Below are 22,748 nucleotides of genomic sequence, written 5' to 3'. Positions count from 1 at the left end.
AGGTGAGGGAATTGGGTGTAACGGCGGGTAAGCACTTTGTCTGGAATGAGCAACCACAGCCGTACGATGCGTTTCATATGGTGATGTATCAGCTGTGGTTGAGACGACACACGATTAAATACGCCCGCAGAGAAGTGGCATAAGTTTGTCTTTTGCATGTGTGATGATGTACTAATAATACTATGAGCCATCGAATTGTAATCTCTCCAATAACTTGCAACTCCTTGAACCAACAGCGGTATCAATTACAAAATCTTTTTTTCTCAAGTGAACAACTTTCAAGTGTCGGTAAAAATTTTGTCATCTTCTAATGAAGTACAGGCCCTACGAAGCTGTAAATCTTTCGGAGAAATTGTATGCTGCCGTCGGGTTAAAATTAATTGAATACGTTTTCTTGACCAACGAATGTGTTTGTCATTTGCCCCATGTTGCTGACATGAATTGCATCAAGATGATCTGAAGAGAAACTTGCCGTTAATGAACATGGACTTTTGTCACTCCCACTCACTTCTTCACTATTTTCAGCACATCACCAATGAGATGAAGCGAACCAGTTACAAGGACCTGATAATTGAAGAGAAAATTTTGATTGATAATAATGTAAATCCAATACAGAGACCTTACATGACGACAACGGTTACCTGAAAACGAAGAGACTGATTCTGTTGGACACTGTCCCTGAGCCATTTAATAGCCAGTGGCAGAGAAGAAAAGACTGCACTGTTTTCACAGCTCCTAGCACTCAATTCTGTGTCGTCTTTTACATCTTCAGATGCATTATCTGTATTCTTGGCCTCCCCTGCAAATGAGTTCAAAAAATAACATTTTCATAGATAAAACAAAAACAGCTGGCTTTAGATAAACTACTTATTTCTATTAAGGAAAATCGCGAGATATTTCACCAGTTCAGGCTGATGCAATATGATTATCACAACGATGGGTACCGCACATATAATTGATACCTTTATCACCCAGCATGAGGTTTTCCCACACTCTTTGAAGAGCAAACTGCCAGGACAGATCGATTTGAGTCTCAGTTGGCGGTAAAGCATGGGATCCAACCTTATTGTACACTGATGCATTTGGCACAAACAGAGCCTTCTTGAAGTAAACACCTACAGTTACAATGAGATGTTTAAGCTAAACCAACGTGATAAATACCATCAAAATAAAAATCAAATATCTTCTTTTCTTTTCTGTAAAATACAGTAATAAACTACCAAGTACTTCAACCATATATGAGTCCTACATGTTCTAAAAAAACGTAGGAGAATAACTCTAAAAGATGACTTGCACTCACCATGTCTGGCACAAGTTTTCATCAGGCTAGGAAGAAGCAACTGAGGATCTCGCACCGACATACAATTGAACAACAGAATCTGCAAGGATTTTTCAACAAGTTTAGTTCACCATCAACACAAATGTGACCCAGTGCAGCGGAATATTCTCTGAGTACACAATAAATATCACAATCTAAAATTCAGGATGCTCCCACAAAATCACATGCAAATATATGAAGACACTATCAAAAGCTGTGTTTATAGATGTGTTGACTGAAAGTAATGCAAACTTTTGGTCTGAAAATAGAGGAAAGCCAAATTCAGTGAAAATCTCATATATAGAGGTGAGAATGAAGTCCATCTCAGCTATTTTTTATTGGTAAATATTGTGTTTATCACATAATCAAGTGGCTCTCTTCATTTAAAGCATATGATCTGCTGTCACTGGAAAAGGCATGTGACCTGAAGCACCTATATTCTCTACTTTAAAGAATTTGCGTAACTAAATTACGAGTTCTCCTGTGGTTTTGGAGTATAGAAATCAATCAGAGTGGATTTACCAATTAAAGCATATATACTCTTGAAGCATGACGCCACTTTCTCTACCTGTGCAGAGTTCTTTCTAATTTTTCCATCATGCTGTCTCTGTGGCAATCCATTGGAAGATCCAGAACTATTTGGTGGTTGAAAATCAAAGGTTTCTTGCTGATTTTCCTCCTTAATTGCCAGAGAAAACCATCTTGCACATATTTCCATGCTTTCAGGACTATGTGCTCCATCCAAATAGAACACCAGATCTCCAGATGTTTCAGAGTTTGTATATCGATCAGGAACAATCTGAGCCCGTCCTTGCAGGTTGGCCATTGTTAGACCTTTGATGAACTGCTCAGGAAGCGGACTCTGCGCCATGCAGATAAATACAACATAAGGTGAAAGAGGAAACCAATATAACAAGAGAACATATGCCTGAGTCACAAAGTAGAAGAAAAAATGCCAAACTCATATGAAAAGAACATACTGTTGTATCCAGGTAGTTAATTCCGAGTTGACTGGTCCTCTGAAGCCAAGTAGAACTTAGAGCAACAGCAAGACCAGCATTCATATATTGATGTTCACCTTCAAGCCCAAGCTTCAAACCATTCAGCAAACTTGCATCCAACGGTGGTACTACTTGAAGAGGTACCTGTCATCAGTATGATTTTCTCAGTGCTCAGTGAAGGCAACCTTATCATTCTTTTCTAAAATGCAGCATAACCTGATTATATCAGAAAAATCAGAAGTACCAAGTTTTTACATGATACAATGTCAGTGTTCACTAATTTTAGAGCCTTCAACAATTAGAGGCCCCAACTTAAATTAAGATCAGACAACTGGATAAGATACTCTTAGAACTACCTTGGTGGAGCAGATGAAAGAGACATAATTTGTAAAACAAAATGCCTCAAAACCATATATACCAGGTTGTATACGACTTGCCAATTCTTCAAAATCCTAAGCGTATCAACCCTCAAAATCATAATATCAAGTAAGAATGCAGTTGGACTTGCGATTTAAACCACCGGGAAGCCTTATTAGGTCTAAGAAAATGCTAACACTAAATCAGTATTGTAAACCCAGATTCGCATTTTATGTACCAGAACACAAACTGATTTTTGATTGATCTCTCAGTTTTAGCTTAGCATGATCATCAAATTGACTTACACAAGTCAATCTTACTAACTGTCAGCTAAGTTTTGAGTCATGCATTTTCCATTTGTGCACGAAAACAAACTCATTCATGAAAGAAAATGCAACCTACATCCAACTTGGAAGCATTCTCTTCAAGTACACGCATTGCCTCTTCAGGCTGAGGTACAGTAAAAGCAGGAACTCCATACTGCATCAGGAAACAGAAAGGGAATGAAGAAAAGTATTAAAGGAAACTCCCAACTCTGTTGCCTGGAAAAAGCATATACTACTCGCATAGATTTTTCTGAGTAAATGGTAATCTGTATAAACCTTAAAGATACCAGCCTTCTCCCCAGCAATTTCTCCAAGTGTATTTCCTGTTTTTAGCAGCCAACAAAAGAAATGAAATTTCAATTATTATAAGCCGAAATAATCATCAGAGAGCATAGTTTTGGAGAGCATCTAATACGTTCAAGTTTCGAGTGTGCTTTTCCGATAATTTTTATGCTATCATTTAAGCTTGGATGCCTTTGGAAGCTAAAAACTCCAAATGTTGAAGATACTGACTATGACTATCCCAAAAATCAGTTGTTGAGAATTCATGTCATCATTAAAGTATGGATTCCACAAGTTAGTTTAAACTCTTAGGTCATCAAGGCACATCTACATATCAACAAGTAGCCTTGAAAGGGAATTTAAAAGTAAACTTTCAACAAATCCACGTATCAGTCATCAATTAAAATAATGGCATGGACTCATGCCAGATACTAATTCAGGCAACACTCTTTGGTTGGAACCTCAGTGTGAGTAACACTGAACTAGAATAGTATGGCACAAATCATTCTCTTATCCGCTGTAATGACCATTTTCTACATAAATCAAGACCAGAACATGTCTGCACCTATTGCAGCATTTGACAGAAAGTTCTAATAGAATTTAGAATGTAGTGATGCACTATATTAAGCTCTGCTTACTATTTACACATTGAGTAACTATGAGCAATTACCTAAATATAAGGAATAATAGAACTAACCAAGAATCTCCATGTGGTCATACCCAAGGGAAGAAATGCCGCATACTACAGGTTTCTGAACCTGAAAAATGAAGTTTGTTATGCCTATTAGAACTTTCAGAACAATATGTATCCTAGCGCGTAGATGGCCTGATACAATTGGAATAATTTTATAAAATGATGTTTATGACAAGAGATCTAAAAATGATATGAATATATTGATTTCTTCATCAAACAACATCAAAACATACCACATTTGTTGCATCAAACCTTCCACCTAATCCAACCTCTAAGATAGCAACATCTATCTGCATAGAACAACATGGTAAAGGTAATATTTCCCACTCCACACATCTGGACAGAAATAATATTCAGGTACTAGGTACGAAATTTTGCAAGAGGTAAACTATATGTATCAAACCTGCTCTGCTGTAAATATCTTGAAGGCAAGTAATGCAAGGAAGCGAAAGTAAGAAGGCATGGGTATGTCTTCAGTAGCTTTTTCCTGCATACACAAATGAAGGAAAGGAAAAAAGATGCAAATAAATACACCATGAAATCACATAGCTTTGCATAAAAGAGACAACTCTTTCATTCATGGATCAATATGATTCCCTTGCAGTACGTAAATATTTAATCCAAGAATAAGCATGATTCCACCAATTTTAAGTAAATGTATCCTGATACAATTAACCCAACTTGAATCATTCTCCAAGCATATGGATCACAACTAACAGAATTTTTTAGGATGGAACAATCCAAAGTATAGGGATAGAATAATATTTAAATAGAAGGAAAAAAGAGTAAACAAGGCAAGAACATACCTTCAGTCTATCATAACACCACCAAAAATATGCCAAAAATTTGTCTTCACTTATGTCATCACTACAGCACGCAAAACAGCCATTAATTTAAATATCCACAATGTTAAACACAATACGTATAGAAAAGAGTGAAACTGCAAGTATGGTTCCCAACTTCAGCGAAGTAATTGGCACTTCCTAAGGCCAACGAAATTAGCAAAATGTGAATCTGAAATATATAAAAGATCACGTACTGCTAGAAATATTTTGAGATATATATTAATTAAATTGAGTTTCAATCCAAGAAAAAGAAAAAAAAAAAGAAAATTAGTCACTTGAAAATAAACTGTAATTTGACTCTGCTTTTTGTTCAATGAGTTAAGAAAATGTTACAAGTCTAGTTTATCCAAAGAACCAGAATCACATAATAACGAGTATTAATTGAGAATCAAACAACAGAAAATTAAGTGAAGTATAGGTCATATATATAACTTAATATTAATTTGACTAATGTACGCTAACTCTACTTGAGCGTGTTAGTTGGTTCAACTAGTAAAACCGCTCAGGGAGGGGTCTGGGTTTGAGCCCACTCAAATGGGGTGTGGCAAGATTTAGTTTCCGGTCATACATGCCTAAATAAAATGAACATACATCTATTCGAGGAATTGAAGAACTCACCCATCCAAACGAAATCTTTCTCTAACATCAATGAGGTGAGGAGATGTGAAAAGTCCTGTCCGGAAGCCACAATTACGCAATATAGATTCCGTAAATGTGCAGGTGGATCCCTTTCCAGTTGAAAAGGAAAAAAATGAACTCATGTCAAACGACATTGAAATTATATTTGCCTAGTAGAACTCATGTCAACCACTTAGTTTAGGACTTTCAATTGAATGCTTGTACGAAATTCAATAGAAATATGCTCAAAAACTTGAAAACACATCCGAAGTGTAAAATCTTAATAATTTTAAATTCTCAATTTATGAACTCACAGCGGCTATCAGAAGGTAGTTAAATATGCAACATAGAATTAAGCTCAAATTTATTTTTTCAAAAAGATAGAGAAACAAAAATAAATTACCTTTCCTTTGGTACCAGCAACATGAATAACCTTCAATTGAGAAATTGCCACATCTAAGTCCAAAATCTATAGAACAGAGTTAGTTCAATCTCATTATAATTTGCACCAGTAAAAAAGTAAAATAATAATAATAATAAAGAAACGAAAAATATTTACCTTTAGATAATCGGAAAGCAGCTCGAAGCGATCCCCGTTGTTGCTCTTATCAGCACGACTGCGTTTTGTTATAAGAGAAGACAAAGCATCCAACGCTTCCTCGTATGCAGTAACAGTTTTATTACCTTCTGCCATTTTCGATTTGAATCTCAATTCAAAAACCTGAATTCAACAGAAATAACTAACTTTTAAGTGATGAAAAAAGAATGGTATAGTATAGAATGTGAACACGTATTGGTGGACACGTGTGTGCGTGTGAAACGACAGAGGAGGAGACCGTTTTGGTGGTGTTCAAGGCGGCGAGAGAGAGATAGCAAGTGGAAGTGGTTGTTGGTTTGGGGAAAATATGAAGACGGGATTGGGATTGGGGTTGGGTGGAGGGTTGAAGTCGAACGTCATTGTGTTTGCGAACGCTAAACGACGGGGTCACCGTGACGTTGATTTTTTTTATGCAAGCCATTTTAATGTATCAGTTTCAATATTTTGTCTCATTCCCTTTATTTACTTCTTAATAAATTTTGATCATAATAATAATAATAATATTTAAAATAATAAAATTATTTGTGATTTGAACGAGAATAATTTGATAAATATAAAAAATTAGAAGAATACAAAAGTAAATATGAGTTACATTTTCATTCATTTATTCTCATTCTCAACCCTCACATGAGAATGTGATTCTCATTCTTTATTCTTAAATTACGTGGGATCCACACATTTTATTTTCACTCTAAAATTATATTTTACTAAGTAAATATATTTTTCATTCTCATTCATTCATTCATATCTCCTAAACCCTAGTAAACACATCATTATTTACTTATTAAAATCGGATCCACCTATCTTTCAATTATCATTTTTTTTTAATTATGATTCCACTATCAGTCATAAAATGAATAACACGTCAATTAAGATTTTAACTCAAATTTTGTTATTTAGCAGTACTTTCGTTTCTCGTGTTTGGTTACTTTCCAGGGAAATTATGTTTATGTAATTATTGTATAGCTCCCTCCGATTGTGATATAATTTCTTACATAGCATATCTTTTCATTTAAAGTTAGCTTGAGATTATAGTAATATAGTGATTGATAAAATAGATTATTTTTATGGTATAAATAAAATATACTATTAATTAAAAAAATAATTTAGTGTTTGATAAAATTGTATTATTAAAATTATTGTGAGTTTAAAAAATAGAGTATAGACTTTTGATAAATTTTATAACACAAATATTATTTTATTATATAATGACAAAAAAGACACAAATTTAAATTATCTTTTATTTTATATTAGACTTTGTGGAAAAATAAAATACAATTATCCTTTTGTTAAAATATTAAAATTATAATAAGAATTTTTTAAAAATGTGGTGACTTATTTAAACTCCATTAATAAATTTTGACAAAAAGATATTTGATAAATTATGTTAAAAACTATTGTTTCATAAATTTCTCAATTTCAATAGTATCTTTTAAAAGTAAGTGATGATTACTTTTCATAAACAACTTGTCAAATAAGTCACTAAACTTTTTTTAAATCCATATTACAACCTTAATATTTTAACAAAAAGATAATTATATCTTATTTTTTGTAAGCCCTAATATATATATATTTAAAGCTATGTCTATTTTGATTATTAACAATTATTTTGTAATAAAATTTATTAAACACACATTCTCCATTTTTTTAACTCACAACTAATATGACAACACAGCTTACTAAACATTAAGTTACTTTTTTAAATCAATAACTTATTTACAATATATTTCATCAACAATTATAAAAGTCCATAACCCCCAAACTTATCGTTATTAAACTACTTGTCTAAAGTTACTTGCTGTAAAAAAAAATTAAAAATAAACAATTTCAACATGTTATGCCAATGACACTTTATTAAATACTTCTTGCAAAAATATGATGTTAATACTCCAAACTCCACAAATAAACAATAAGGCAAACAACTTCAACCTGAACTTTAGGTCAACAAGAGAAAGGCCTCTTATACGGTAAAATGAAACCTTAGCATGTTAATAATGAATACGTCAACACACAGTTTAATACACACAAAAATTAATATACACACAAGCCAAAACTGATTACAACATGTTGATGTCACAAGCAATTGCTACAAGAAAAACAACATTAAAGAGACATTTGCAAATTCTGGGATTCTATATTAAAATATATACACAAGTAAAGAAGTCACCTCTGAACTATTACAAGCACGAAGAACAGTTAACGGCTGTGGTTTGCCGCGAATATCATAGAACACCACACGGCCATTACTTGTTCCTGCTGTCAATATCCAATCATCATCTATAAATGCTAACGAAGAGAAAGGTGCCTCATATGTGATGCAAGATGAGGGTCTTCTAGACCCTGGGTCATAAGTGTATAGCTTCTTATCCAGTCCAACACTAGCAATTATCTGTCACAAGGAGAACATTAGGCAAAATAACGTTTAATTACTTTCACTGGATGACCCCATACGGGACTGTTTCAAAGCATGATATATTCACCTTCTTATAATATAATGTATCAGTTTCAATATTTTGTCTCAATCCCTTTATTTACTTATTAAAAATCGGATCCACCTATCTTTCAAATATCATTTTTTTAAAAAAATTATTATTCCATTATCAGTCATAAATGAATAACACGTCAATTACTTTTCTAACTCAAATTAGAACTCGTTATTTAGCAGTACTTACGTTTTCTCGTGTTTGGTTACTTTCCAGGGAAATTATGTTTGTGTAATTATTTTATAGCTCCCTGCGATTGTGATATAATTTCTTACATAGCATATCCTTTCACTTGAGATTATAATGACTGATAAAATAAATTATTTTTATGATATAGATAAAATAAATTATTTTTCTTATATAGATAAAATAAATTCAGTGTTTGATAAATTGTATTATTAAAATTGCTGTGAGTTTAAAAAAGAGTAGACCTTTGATAAATTTTATAACACAAATATTATTTTATTATACAATGACAAAAAAGACACAAATTTAAATTATCTTTTATTTTACATTAGACTTTGTGGAAAAATAAAATACAATTATCCTTTTGCTAACATATTAAATTATAATAAGAATTTAAAAAAAAATGTGGTGACTTATTTAAACTCCATTAATAAATTTTGATAAATTATGTTAAAAACAATTGTTTCATATATTTCTCTATTTCAATAGTAGCTTTTAAAAGTAAGTGATGATTATTTTCCATAAACAACTTATTAAATAAGTCACTATACTCTTTAAAATTCATATTACAACCTCAATATTTTAACAAAAAGATAATTATAACTTATTTTTTGTAAGCCCTAATACACACACACACACACACACATATAAGAAATTTAAAGCTATGTCTATTTTGATTATTAACAATTATTTTGTAATAAAATTTATTAAACACACAATCTTCATTTTTTAAACTCACAACTACCATGACAACATAATTTACTATATATTAAGCTACTTTTTAAATCAATAACTTATTTACAACTTATTTCATCAACCACACAAGTCCCATAGCCCCAAACTTATCGTTATTAAAAATAAAAATTTTCTAAAAATTTACTAAATAATCTTTTTTTTTAATACTTATAAAATAAAGTGCCTATAGCTTTCAAACGCACTCCAAATAGGCCTCAATACACACTCTGCAGTTGACTCCACTTGATACCCACTCCGTGGTTTAGCACTATAGAATCAACATGTTATGCCAATGACGCTTTATTAAATACTTCTTTTTTTTTTCCCCCTCAGTTCTTCACGAGTTTAGTGAAGCCGATCTACCTCTACATTTTTCACAAGCAAAAATAAAAGGTAATTAAACAAAAATCAAAATAAAAAGCCAAAAAAAAGCACCAGAGAACTGTACTTTCAATGTAAGTATTTCCTATAACCTAACAAACTAACAGGTAATTTGGATATCAATCACCCAATTAAAAGCTTCATTTTGTTAGAATAAAGATACTTCTGTACATGTTCATACCTCCTATCTCTAAGAACACTCCATCTTTATCATTCTTCACAACTGATTTTTCTTTCTTTTTTCAACCCGGCTTTGAAATATCTGCTTATAAAATCAATTGTAATTAGCTATTTAAAAAAAAAAAAGGCCACCAGGCAGTGGGCACTGAGTAAAAACAAACTATGACAAATAAATAAATAGACAAGAAGATACGAAATTCCATCAACAAATAATCACACAAATAATGCATCTTCACCCGTGTTCAAAGCAGTTGGCGGAGCTGATGGTTTTCTTTCCTCAGAGACTTAATTTCCTTCATCAGCTCAGCTTGGTTTTCAAGAATTGAGCTCATTACATTGGACATTTGAGTCTGTAACAGTATTGTGATAATTATATGTGAGACAAAAAATTTTGGAAAACTAACGGTAAATCGAGGGTACAACACATACATACCTCCTGCATATGGAATTGCCTTAAAATTTCAATATGAAGGTTCCTCATATCTTCATGTATGGATTTCTGAAACGAATCAAGAGTTTCTTCAAGTGTACGTTGAAAGAGCTGAAGTGTGAAGTTACTGCCCTGTGGTGGATCTGGCTGAGGGCTTTTTAGGGATTGAGACATTCCACCCTGTGAATAAATCAACATCCATTATAATCTGATTTAAAGTGGAAGAAAGTTAGTGTCATTACATCTCTCAAAGTTCAACGTCAAGGATTCACTATGCAATTACCACTTAGCGGTTTCAATCAACACAGCACAGACTGTCCTAAACTAATCAAATCCATATTTAGCTAGTATTACTGAAGGCTTGGGTGGTGACAAGGCATTGAAATAGGATTTAATCATGCTGGAACTTTTCTACAAAAGCAAAGGAGATGTTCAAATGTGACCGCAAACAATTACTGAATGAATCGGGATTCTTACATTTATAGCTGGAGGAATTCCAGGTTCTACTACAGCTGATGTGTCAGACCTAGATAAGAAGTTACTTAAAAGTTCTTCCTTGGTTTCTGCTCCTGTTTTCTTTGTTTTAGGTGAACCGACTGAAAGGGATGTCCCAGAAGTAGTGCTAATTCTCTCAGCATACGTCCTTCGGGGTTCTCGGTGAGTCAATGTTAAAGATGACGTTCTCGATGAGTCAAGGTTACCTGATCCCAGGATGCCTTTTGTACCAAGAGACAGAGATGGGAAACTAGATGAGAGGTGTTCTGGAAATCCCAAAGACGAAGTCTCCTGATATGAAGTGACATCTTTGGTACGCAGGTTTTCATGGCTCAGGTTAGAATCTGTCAATGAGCTAATACTTGTCTGACTCAGTGACACATCTTGCAGTCCAGAATACATTGAACTTGATGTGAGACCACTAGAAGTTGACATCCCATAACGAGATGGCATATTGAGTGGCTGACGGAGGAGGGCAAATTTGTCAGATAATTTCTCACCACCCCAGGCTTCTGGAGGAGTGATGGAAGAGTCTTCGCTCTTGGAAGATGGAGAAGGTGTTGATCCCAATAGCGCAAAAGATCTGGCGTCATCCTGCAAAAAGACAAACATAAATGCAATGCCACGAAGAAATTGAAAACACATCAAGTTCTGGAGAACAATCCAATTTACCTGACCTATGCATAAAATATCTAAAATAACTGACCATACATACAAGATTGTAGCCAATTCACATTCATATCTCCCCTAACATGCGATTAAGATTAAAAAGAAAGAAACCATGAGAAAACAGAAGCTAACTTGGACGGCAAAAAATCTCATGAATTCTAAGACCCAAAGGCAGTTGAATTATGACTTTGAGAATATTTTGACACTATGCCAAACGTCCAGTACGATGTAGAAAACAGCTGTTGTCGTCTTCCAACAGTGTATATTTAGAGCACTCGCCAAAGTAGCTACACCAAAATAAAACTGTGCTAAAGGTTGAAATTAATATCTTACACCCAGAAGAAAGAAATAAATATTCACACATTGCAGGAAGCATCTGGAAACAAAACTGAAATGAGGACAAACCTGTTTAGATGTTGAACTGGATTTCCAATCAAATACTGAGTGCTCATTTGAACCATCCTCTGCATAAGGGAATCTCCTGCTGGATGAAGGAAACAACATGGATGAAGGCTTCTTGTCAATGGGTAGATGATCTTTCTTCGCTCCTTCATGACCATCCCACAGTTTATCAAGTGATGGTGTAATTGGCTGAACATCAACAAGAGGGGAAAACACTTCCATATCATCCTTAAAATTATAACTTGATCGAGGGGCATGTAATCTTGCCAATGGTCCGCCTGGACGGAGATAGCTACGTTGTGGTGTTTCCTCTCCTGAAGGCAGACTTTGTGTCCTAGACACAGAACCAGTACCACCCACAGTAAGAGAAGATGCTTCTGCAGAAGGACCTGAACGGCTACTAGGACGAGAACTGGATACAGCAGTGGACAGAGAAACGCTTGATGATGTCACTGAGGGAAGTGGGTCAGGCATAAGAATAGAGTCCCCGACAGCACCTCCTAGAAGAGCAGTCTCAGCTTTGCAAGTAGTCTCATCAATAAAAACTGGCTTTGCTCTTTGCCAGCACAAACTTGACACAGCCTGATAAACACTTCAAATACTTAGTATTTATAGAGATTGCCAAAACATGATCTAATACTCTGAACTCCACAGATAAACAATAAGGCAAACAACATCAACCTGAACCTTAGGTCAACAAGAGAAAGGCCTCTTATATGGTAAAATCAAACCTTAGCATGTTAATAATGAATACGTCAACACATAGTTTAATACACTCAAAAAATAATATAAAAACAAGCCAAAACTGATTACAACATGTTGATGTCACAAGCAATTGCTACAAGAAAAACAACATTAAAGAGACATTTGCAAATTCTGGGATTCTTTATTAAAATATATACACAAGTAAAGAAGTCACCTCTGAACTACTACAAGCACGAAGAACAGTTAACGGCTGTGGTTTGCCACGAATATCATAAAACACCACACGGCCATTACTTGTTCCTGCTGTCAATATCCAATCATCATCTATAAATGCTAACGAAGAGAAAGGTGCCTCATATGTGATGCAAGATGAGGGTCTTCTAGACCCTGGGTCATAAGTGTATAGCTTCTTATCCAGTCCAACACTAGCAATTATCTGTCACAAGGAGAACATTAGGCAAAATAACGTTTAATTACTTTCACTGGATGACCCCATATGGGACTGTTTCAGAGCATGATATATTCACCTTCTTACATCTCTGTCAGTTTATTGCAAAAAAGTGCCGAGTTAATAAGATAAAGACTATACCTTATCATCGGATGAGAAGCTAATCCCAGCAGTTGGTGCAGAATGCTGTTTCAACCAAGAAACCTGTAAGCAGAAAAGTGATTGTTATGATCCCGAAAAATTGTTTCAAACCTAAAACAAGGGCATCTACAGTGCTACAAGGAATTAATATTGGACATGATAATACTAATGAACCCAAAACAGAAGAGCGCATGTCAAAAAGTTTTCTCCTCATTTTTAACCAACCCCCCTATTACCGGCCAATGCCAAAAATCTGATAGTGGAAGAAAAAGAGGATATTAGAAAGATGCATGAATGGCTTGACCATAGTGTAAGTCGGATGTTTCTATGATAAGCAGCAGATCCCCTATCAGAAAAGATGATGACCATATCTGAAATATTTCAAGGTACGGAGCAGCCTAATTCAACATCTAAATATTATTTGGAACAAAAAGATTTGCTAAATTAAAGGAAATCATCTTGACTTCTCGATGTACTTTGTAAAATTCTGTGCTACCACACCTCATTCAAAATTACAATTACTGAACAATAACTATGACGACACAAGCACAAAATCAACAGGATTTTTCCGACAAAGTATTTGAAATCTAGCTTTGAAAGGACCAAGGTAAGCACGACATTCAGTAAGTTAAATGAAACTCTTCTTATACATGCAATTCATTAAACCAAATCAGACGTCCCGTAGTATGTACATGTTTCCGAACCCAATAATGGAAATACTGAATACCTTTGGGCTACGCCCAGTAGTATCCCACAAATGTAAAGTCCCATCATCACCTGCTGTCACCAAAAGGTGTCGACTATTCCGTGAATAATCAAGCACCCTCAGTACCTGGCCTTAAATCCATCAGACAAACAATTAGCTTGGGTAGCAGAGACTCTCGGTCATAAACACTAGAATACAACCCAGCTACAAGAACCTAAACAACCTGTTCATTAGGATCCTTGAGTTCAGCAGCCTTTGCTCCCGATGCAAGGTTGTGGAGAATAAGGTCCCCGCTTAAACTGATAGAAGCCAAGTGCTCATCTTTGCAATTGTACATTGCACCTGTTATAGTATTGGTATGACCCCTCAACCATTTGATGCAGCGTTTCCTCTGAAGGTCCCATATTCTTACAACTTGACTGCTTCCCCCAGAACATATATATCTGGATCCCTTGTTGCTAAAACTAATAGCCAATATTGATTCCTGAAAAAATGAGAAAAATTCCCAACAATAAGTTGATACATTAGACCTGTAAAGCCTATTTACTGGAAAATGCGGATCTTTAGTTTACCACAAGCAACTGAAGCTGGCAGAATGAATGACAAATTGGGGGGAAAAAACAATAAAAGTTCAAAACCTTTGCCACATAGAAGACAACTCCTAAAAACATGGCTTAGGATGAGCCATTGCTGGCGTGCAATTGGGGAAGAAGTCATGCACCGTTCTGTCATTGAATCTCTAGAAGATAGAATGACTGGTACTAGAAGTACACATAGACAAACCCACATGCTTCAAATTTAATACTTCGATTGATGGTAGATCAGAGCTAGAAGAGGATTACCTCAATATTGTCTCCGCTATCTGTACCAGCTACCGGAATTGTTCCCATGCTCACCCCATTCTTCCTCCACAATGATATCTTCTTATCTTCTCCAGCACTTGCAACAACTAAATCTGCAGGAATCATATCCCAAATAGAACGGTCCATTAATCAAATAATCTAAAGGAGAAGTTGATTCAATACCCTCTCAACTAAGTCTAATGATCATTTGCTAAACCGAATCCAATTTTTTCAGTTAGATACAAAAGCTAAATATCAACAATCAAACAACAAAACCTGATCTAGAGCTCCAGTCAACAAAATAACACATTTCCTTCACTCCTTTTAAATTCATCTAATTTATCATCAACTAAAGAAGTCCCATTTTTTCCATTGAGGGAATGAGTAAGTTGACTCACTGGTGTGATTCCACTTGACCGAGTTAACCAGGCAACCGGGAGATGGCGTGTAGTTTAAAATGCAAGGATCGCCGTGCTCAACGGACACATCGAAGAGCTTGACAGTGTCGCCACAGCTCGCCGCCAGCAACGCCGTTGACAGATCCTTCAAGTTCGTCATCTTTCCACAGGGAATTTCGAACGTAATTCGAAACTTTCCCGGAAAATAGAAAGTACTTCGAAAAAGAAAGTGGATTTGAAATTTAGTTTTTAATGTTAAAAAAAGGGAACCCTAACCGAAAGAGAGAGAAAGAAAGAGGCAAAAAATTTAAATGAGTAGAGAGGTAATGAACGCGGGCGCCTTTATATCTTCTCTAACTATTAACGTCAGTCAGCAGCCCTCACACTTTCTTTATAAGTTTTTCAATTTATTATTATTAGTTTCCGTTGGGTAATTTTAAACTCAAATATTATTTAAGGGTAATTTTTAAAAACCTCTCCTGAGGTTTGGGCTTGTTGCAAGTAGATGGCGAGAATTGATTTATTTATAAAAAACTCCCTATCGTCAGTTAAGTTTAATATTGACAGTTAGTTGACCGTGCAAAGACAATATTACCCTCAACAATAGTTTGTAAACGAAAATAACTAAAAAAAAACCAAAATTATTGGTGCAAAAAGCACAAACCCTATTTTTTGACAATTTTATTCTTGTCAATTCTAAAAATTTACAATATCATAGGTAAAGATTATGACTATTTCATTTTTAAATTTTTAATTTTATCTTTCTTGTAGGAATTTTAAGGAAATATCAATAATTTAAAGAGGATTTTTTAATTTTTTAATTTTAATTTTTTATAAGAACTTTAAGAAAATATCAATAATTTAAAAAGTGTAAAATAGCTAATAATTTTGGTTTTTTTTTATAGTTATTTTCGTTTATAAACTATTATTAAGGGTAATATTGTCTTTGTACGGTCAACTAACGGTCAATGTTAAACTTAACTGACGGTAGGGGGTTTTTTACAAATAAATCAATTCTCGCCATCTACTTGCAACAAGTCCAAACCTCAGGGGAGGTTTTTAAAAATTACCCTATTATTTAATTATTTACTTGAAAAAATAAAATAGTTTGCGTCCATTATTTTCATCGGTACCCTGAGATTTGTACTATTATCGAGAATTTGTGATAAATTTTGAGACTTATAGTATTTTATATATTATAATTCTAAAATTATTATATATTCTCTTGAATGTGGTTTTTTGTTTATTTATGATAAAATATTATAATACTTATATTTTTTAAGATATATATATACATATATTATTTATTTAATATTTTAATTTAATAATGATACAAATATAAAAGTACATGTATTTAAGTTTTAAAATTAAAAATTAAATAATTTAATACTTATTTTCAGAGATTCAAACAAAAAATAAAATAATGTATTGTTTAGATTCAAATATTTAATTATCTGAAAAGGTTGAAAGTTTCCTTTATTCTTTGAAAATTCCTCTTAGTTTCATTAACAACAAATAGGAGAAATACATAAGATAAAAAATGAAATAATTAAAGATGATCAATTCCACTGGAATTAGAGCTTTAAAGCATTTTTTTTTTGTAGAGAAAAGTACTTGAAACATGTGTATAAAAAAAAATCCACCATTAAATGGAAATGTTTATAAATTTCCAAAAGTTTATTTCAATATATTCGAAGTAAATTAAAAATAGAAGAAAAATGAAGAGAAAAGGAATAGAAAGAAAGATCGTTTAAATAGGGTAAATACGTCTATGCAAAAATTATGCTGTTGTAGGACATCAAAATTAACAGAATCCAGTAACGGTAAGGGCATTGAAGGCTAGCTTTGAAACCTCAGAGGGTATCACTTATATTCAATCAGATCTCAGGGGTACCCATGAAAACATCAAATTAGTCATTTATTTATTTATGTAATCGGCAGCCTCTTGGAAGCCTAAAATTTAATAGAGTAGCAGCTAACAGACAGAATGTGGTAATGCCTTCCAAGCATCAAATTTAACTCTGCATGAAGACCCCAGCTTCAGATGAAAGCCATTTACCCGAAATGGCAAACACAATACAATAAACAGGGCACTATGATCTATTGCTCTAAATACAATAACCATTGCAACCAACAGCTATCACATTATCTTCAACATCAAGGAAAAGCCGAAAACCGCAAACTGTGATGGAATACGGCCAATTGTATACGCTAAAAGGCATAAGTTCCGAGCACTATGTCAAATGTATATTTATATACATAGGTAGTTCAAAATAACTATCACCAGAGAGGCAAAAATAAGGCAGAAAAAATTAAATCAAGAAATTTCCAGCTTTTTCCTAATAAGCTTGTCCCAGGATCAGGAGAGCTTTTCCTCCAGTGAAGAGCCTATTCTTGCATTGCATCCCTTGAAGTCATTGTTCAGTTCTTTATTTGGGCTTTTTTTTTCCCCAAGGAAATGAGAAATAAGTCTGCAACACAGGAAAGGAAAAACACAGTTACAGGTGGATGGTAGTATATAATACTGGTAAAAGAGGGGCCGGAATAGTTACAATTGCAACTAATAAGTACCATATAAGCAAATATTCTGGATGTGAATCAAAACCTATCAAGTACGCATTTTGTTTTATATGGTAAAAGCGAATGAACTGCTTTTTTGTCTGTTTTTTCCGCCAACAGTAAAACGGAATACACGCATCAAACATGTTCTACAAACAGCACTTTACGCGTGGCTGCTTCTTTGCAACTAACATGCCTGTCAGATGTTCCACGGATTAGAGAACCAATTGAGATTCCCAGTGAACCAAGTCTTAAGGATCGAGAAACCAATCATGACTTATCCACTAATTGATTTGAAAACAGGCAATAAATTCCAATTTTAATGGACAAATTAACACTCTAGTGTATGATTTAGATGAACAGAAGTGCCAACTATGACACACTGAAGTTTCTCCAACAATAGAACAAATTCAGGAGTAGATGATTTTTTTTCTCTCCAAATTTCTATCCCAACACAATACATGTTTTTGAGGACCTAAAGCAGCTCAACCCTTTACAAAGATGATCTCATAATTACAGATTGATTCTAGTTAAACATTAAAAAAATAAATAATAATAATAATAAGAAAATTCTAAATTCCAAACAAGCCCCTACACCCCCATCCCCTCAAGAAAGAGAAAGAGCAAGAAAATCAGAAAGAGAGGACATCAACAGCAAGCGATAAAATTAACGCATACACAGCCACCATAGCCACAAACCACCAGCATTGATATTCAAAACAAGGAAACCAAAGCAATAAGAAGTAATGTTCAGCTGACCTTGGTAAAAGCTAACGATATTGCAAGGATCACATTTTTGTTGACACCATGAACTTCACTTTTTTCTCTGCGGGCTTGAGAATTTGAAATGAACACACCAGCTCTTCATCAATACTCATCATCGCTCCGGCATTATCAAATTCACCACAATAGTTGGGGGCCGAGAATATGGTAACAAGTTGCCTATCAGCAAAGAACTCATACCCATCCTCCACAACCTAGAACAAATCACATCATGATTGAAGTTGCAAGAGCTAACGGAACATTTTTACCGGCCCTCCGGTACTGAAAGAAAAGGAAAAAAAATGGAAAAAGAAAGAGTAGGAAAGTCGACCACCTGATGGGCACGGCAGACAAGGTCCAAATCATGCCTTTTTAAGAATTCCGACACCTTGTCAGGACCAAACGTGTATGAAACTCCTCTGTCATTCATTCCCCATCCCTTGACATCTCTACCAGGGTCCGACCACAGCAAATCACAGAGCAAACCAGTGTCGGGAACAGCAGTTGGACGAGGTAGATTTCTAATTTGATCCAAGTGTGAGAGATCAGGGGAAAGACCGCCATGCATGCACAATATCTTTTCATCTATAAGAGCCGCCACAGGAAGGCAGTTGAAACAATCAGTAAAGGCTTTCCAAAGCCTCACATTAAACCGTCGCTTGCACTCATCATAAAATCCATAAATCCGATTAATAGAAGCACATTCATGATTTCCTCGTAAAAGAAAAAAGTTCTCTGGATACTTAATCTTATAGGCAAGCAAAAGGCATATTGTTTCCAAACTCTGCTTCCCACGATCAACATAGTCCCCTAAAAACAAATAATTGGCTTTAGGAGGATAACCTCCGTATTCGAAAAGCCTCAATAAATCACTATATTGTCCATGTACATCACCTGCAAACACAAATAAAGGTTTTGTGAAGTTGAAAAGAAGAAACTTAGGATAATTCATTATAACAACAAAAAAATTCAAAAGAATAATTAGAAGAGAGCAAATAAGCCACTTCTTCTAATGTGAAAAGAGCTGGAAAGCAGGACTCTACTTGGAATATGATCTGTGATTACTTGGAATATCTACAGAGGTTCAATGCTTTAGACTGTATTCTAATTTCTCATACCATATCACTTCTGGACTTGAGGCAGAGATTGCATTGCACTCTGTACTCATTGAAGACCTTGCATTTTATCCAAAGGAATATTGCTACAAACAGCTCACGTTAGGACTGTATGTCAACAGCCTTTAAGCTTTGTCTGAACCTATTTGGCCATCAAACATCTCAACCCCACCTGAAATTTTTAACTTTGTACAGAATAATTTTCTAAATGAAATGAACATGGGTACTAGAGATTTTACACTTGAAAAATTTTAAGTTCCAATTCTTATGGCTTCTTAGCAATCAAACAATGCACACACGAGGATTCAGGATCAATGCCCATCAACAGACTGATTATTAAGTTCACATTCCAAACCTAAACATGTTGTACATTATAAAAGGACGTAGGCTACAAGACCTGTGTGAAAATTTGCATACTTGTAGAGCCAATGATTCTTTTCAACTTTCTAAGTAACACCACCCCCCCCCCCCCCCAAAAAAAAAAAAAACCATCCATGTTGCTACTATGCCATATCAACCCCCAAAAAAAAAACCCTCAAAAAGACATAAATTTTAGCACAATAAATCATAAAACTCAATTTTTTCTTTTTATTGATTCAGTTAACAATCTGAATATACCCACAAAATAAAATTAATGAATTTATTTATTTATTAAAAGTACCACAAATTTTCATGGGGGCTTCAAGTTCGAGCAAATTAGGTTGTCTCATGAAGATGTCCCTGGAGGCAACACAAAGCTGCTTGATCTCAGACTCAGAAAGCTGGACTTGCTTGCCGGGTCGGGCGAATCGAACCTCCGTAAGCCGGTGGATTATGTCATCCAGTGCATTCGGTTCCATGATGGTACCCTGCTGCTGCCCTTGTGTTGTTGCCATTTGATAGTTGGTTTTCAATGGCTTTGATTGATTAAAAAATCAAAGATGATCTCACACACAAGGAGAGAATCAGAGAGAGTTTCAGTTTTTGTTAGCTTTCGGTCTTCTTGTTTTGTTTGTGTACGTTTTCTTTGCGATGGTTTTTTTTTTTTTTTTTTTTTTCTGTTTGGGGGGATATTGAAAACATAAATTAAAAATACAGAAACATGTTTTCGTGGACTCAAAAATAAAAATGGCATTCTTGGAAAACAAAAGCGAAAGATATTGAATAATTAATTTTATATGTGAATTATTTTTGTAGTTTTTTTTTTACCAAGCTATGTGTTCTTATGTTAATTAATTAACTGGGTACACAAGGACAACTGAAAAGATTTATAGCAATTACACTACACCACTACAAATCAATTCAATGGTGAACTTTTTAAGAATCATATATAAATTTGCAATGGGTCTCAAAAATAAAGATATGATTATATTAGAATTATTCCACCATACAGCACTGCAAACAAGTCCGTGACCTTATGCAAGCTTTCTTCATAAAGATATGATTATATTAGAATTATTGATGATTATTTGCTAGCTTTCTTCATTTGAATAGGGTGTCTCTCTCCGACGTCGTTTGGAGGTGGCAAACAAGTCCGTGACCTTATGCAACGTCGTTTCGGTGTTTCCGTTTTCTCTTTGGGCCTATTTTCATCCCTGAAATTTCGACAATTATTATTTTGCGAAACTCTTTCCATCGTTTTTTTTTTTATTATTTTTAAAAAGCAAAACGGTATTGATTTAACATTAGGACCTATTCCACAGTCTCATCCAAAAAGTATATTAATTTTTTATTTCAAAAAATAGTCTATTCAATAATAAAAGAGTGATGATAGAATTACAAACTTATTTAATACAAATTAATATAGCATAAATTCATTAGTGAGTGAAAATAAAAAATAATAAAAATAAATTATATGGACCAAAAAGTATTTAATTCTAACCAATTTAATAATACCACTACGGTTTACAAAAAAGAAATTTATATAAGAGTTTGTATCTCTACTCATAATCAAATGCAACATTAACCTATTAAAAGTGTTTTACTCCTACTAATGTTTTGTCGTCAGGTATAGAATGATAGGTATAAAAAATTTATAAGAAACTGAAAATAAAAATAAATCATGTTGAGCAATTTAAAAGCAACATTTTCAGGAAAATAAATATTAATTAATTTCGTATTCTCAAGAGAATAACTTTTAATTAATTTCCTATGAACGCAGATTGTGGACATTTTTTTTCTTGCTTTCGAATTTTGCTTGAGCACATACATATCAAGATTACGAATGACGTTAATTTAGAAGCAAACTAAAGAACAAAATGTGATCACACCATTTGGTAGTAGCTATTTATCCTATTTGTTTCAAAATTTAGGTTAGGAAAATTCCAATTACAGAAAGAGATAAAAGAAAAAGACACAAACAACATTACCAAGATAGGTTAGCTTGAGTGGAGTTTGGTAGTTTAGTCTTCATACTTTTGCCGTCCTAAGTAAGGGAAACAAACTTTCCAATGAACTAAAAATGAAGATGGATATTGTTTCTTTTAGGATTAAAATGAAAGTATTATTGCAAGTTTTGGATTTTTAAAAGATACAAACAAATTTTGATGTGGATGTTTTACTTGCTGGCACTACAAAGGAGAAAGTGGCTGCCTAATCATGAAAATGCTTTCACATCCGTCGAAATTTTTCTTAAAATTTATTAAATATTTAAGATATCTTTTCCCTCACTTCTATCAAATATTTAAAACTTCATCAAAATTTTTATTCGATGTGGATGTGCTCTCTCCTCCCTCTACAATTTCCAAATTTCAAAAAAATAAAAGATCCAGCATTAATTATGTTTCTCTCATACTCCATTAGCACCTAATTTCTCATAATTCTCTTTCGTCTGTCCTCCGTTTTGCCCAACAACTCAGTCATTTTCATTAATATATTTTGTGTACATGTGTAGCTTGGTCCATCTTTGTCTTTGCCAATTTCTTCTACATTCTTGACTTTGTCCAATTGGAAACTTCAACAATGGCCCCGCCATGTAGCATTTGAGTAAGGCTGACTTCGATTGAAAATGGACTTTTCCTTGGCGTTAGTGATGGTGCTGCTAGTGTAGACTATTATGGGGCTCCATCCTCCTCGACCATCGAAAGGTTTTTC

At 34.0% G+C, this 22,748-nt stretch overlaps 3 protein-coding genes across 9 annotated transcripts; all 3 read right to left on the bottom strand.

The window, feature by feature from the left end:
- Window positions 1-142: 142 nt before the first annotated feature.
- Window positions 143-6,443, bottom strand: LOC18044741 (folylpolyglutamate synthase). 2 transcript variants are annotated; one of them, XM_024185886.1, is made up of 16 exons: window positions 6,278-6,443; window positions 6,001-6,162; window positions 5,845-5,910; window positions 5,442-5,551; window positions 4,785-4,845; window positions 4,382-4,465; window positions 4,212-4,268; window positions 3,982-4,042; window positions 3,279-3,325; window positions 3,079-3,156; window positions 2,299-2,463; window positions 1,887-2,180; window positions 1,301-1,379; window positions 963-1,115; window positions 642-802; window positions 143-564 (listed from the first exon to the last, which is right to left on the bottom strand). In XM_024185886.1, exons 2-16 carry the CDS (start codon window positions 6,133-6,135, stop codon window positions 505-507), a joined length of 1,611 nt encoding a protein of 536 aa, XP_024041654.1. In that variant the 5' UTR covers window positions 6,136-6,162; window positions 6,278-6,443; the 3' UTR covers window positions 143-504. The 2 variants fall into 2 exon arrangements, with proteins under 2 accessions (XP_024041654.1, XP_024041655.1); XM_024185887.1 differs by having other exon boundaries at window positions 642-799.
- A 1,726-nt stretch (window positions 6,444-8,169) lies between these two features.
- On the bottom strand, window positions 8,170-15,522 carry LOC18044739 (protein NEDD1). Of its 6 annotated transcripts, none has more exons than XR_002905990.1 (12): window positions 15,241-15,522; window positions 14,843-14,955; window positions 14,224-14,484; window positions 14,022-14,126; window positions 13,295-13,357; window positions 12,920-13,141; window positions 12,004-12,582; window positions 10,912-11,523; window positions 10,438-10,614; window positions 10,241-10,354; window positions 10,006-10,086; window positions 8,170-8,428 (listed from the first exon to the last, which is right to left on the bottom strand). XR_002905990.1 is itself a non-coding variant. In XM_006435536.2 (11 exons), exons 1-10 carry the CDS (start codon window positions 15,398-15,400, stop codon window positions 10,247-10,249), a joined length of 2,400 nt encoding a protein of 799 aa, XP_006435599.1. In that variant the 5' UTR covers window positions 15,401-15,522; the 3' UTR covers window positions 8,170-8,428; window positions 10,241-10,246. The 6 variants fall into 6 exon arrangements, 2 of the variants coding, with proteins under 2 accessions (XP_006435599.1, XP_024041661.1); XR_002905989.1 differs by lacking the exon at window positions 8,170-8,428 and adding an exon at window positions 9,520-9,808; XR_002905988.1 differs by having other exon boundaries at window positions 10,006-10,354.
- Window positions 15,523-17,406: 1,884 nt separating this feature from the next.
- Window positions 17,407-20,681, bottom strand: LOC18044738 (serine/threonine-protein phosphatase PP1 isozyme 4). The gene is made up of 4 exons (XM_006435535.2): window positions 20,338-20,681; window positions 18,896-19,455; window positions 18,559-18,776; window positions 17,407-17,711 (listed from the first exon to the last, which is right to left on the bottom strand). The coding sequence occupies exons 1-3, from the start codon at window positions 20,549-20,551 to the stop codon at window positions 18,588-18,590; spliced, it is 963 nt and encodes a 320-aa protein (XP_006435598.1). The 5' UTR covers window positions 20,552-20,681; the 3' UTR covers window positions 17,407-17,711; window positions 18,559-18,587.
- Window positions 20,682-22,748: the final 2,067 nt, after the last annotated feature.

The sequence above is a fragment of the Citrus clementina genome, unplaced genomic scaffold (assembly GCF_000493195.1).
Source record: "Citrus clementina cultivar Clemenules unplaced genomic scaffold, Citrus_clementina_v1.0 scaffold_4, whole genome shotgun sequence".
Taxonomy (NCBI): domain Eukaryota; kingdom Viridiplantae; phylum Streptophyta; class Magnoliopsida; order Sapindales; family Rutaceae; genus Citrus; species Citrus x clementina.
Note: the sequence above shows the minus strand (reverse complement) of the source record. Positions and strands in the feature narration are given on the sequence as shown.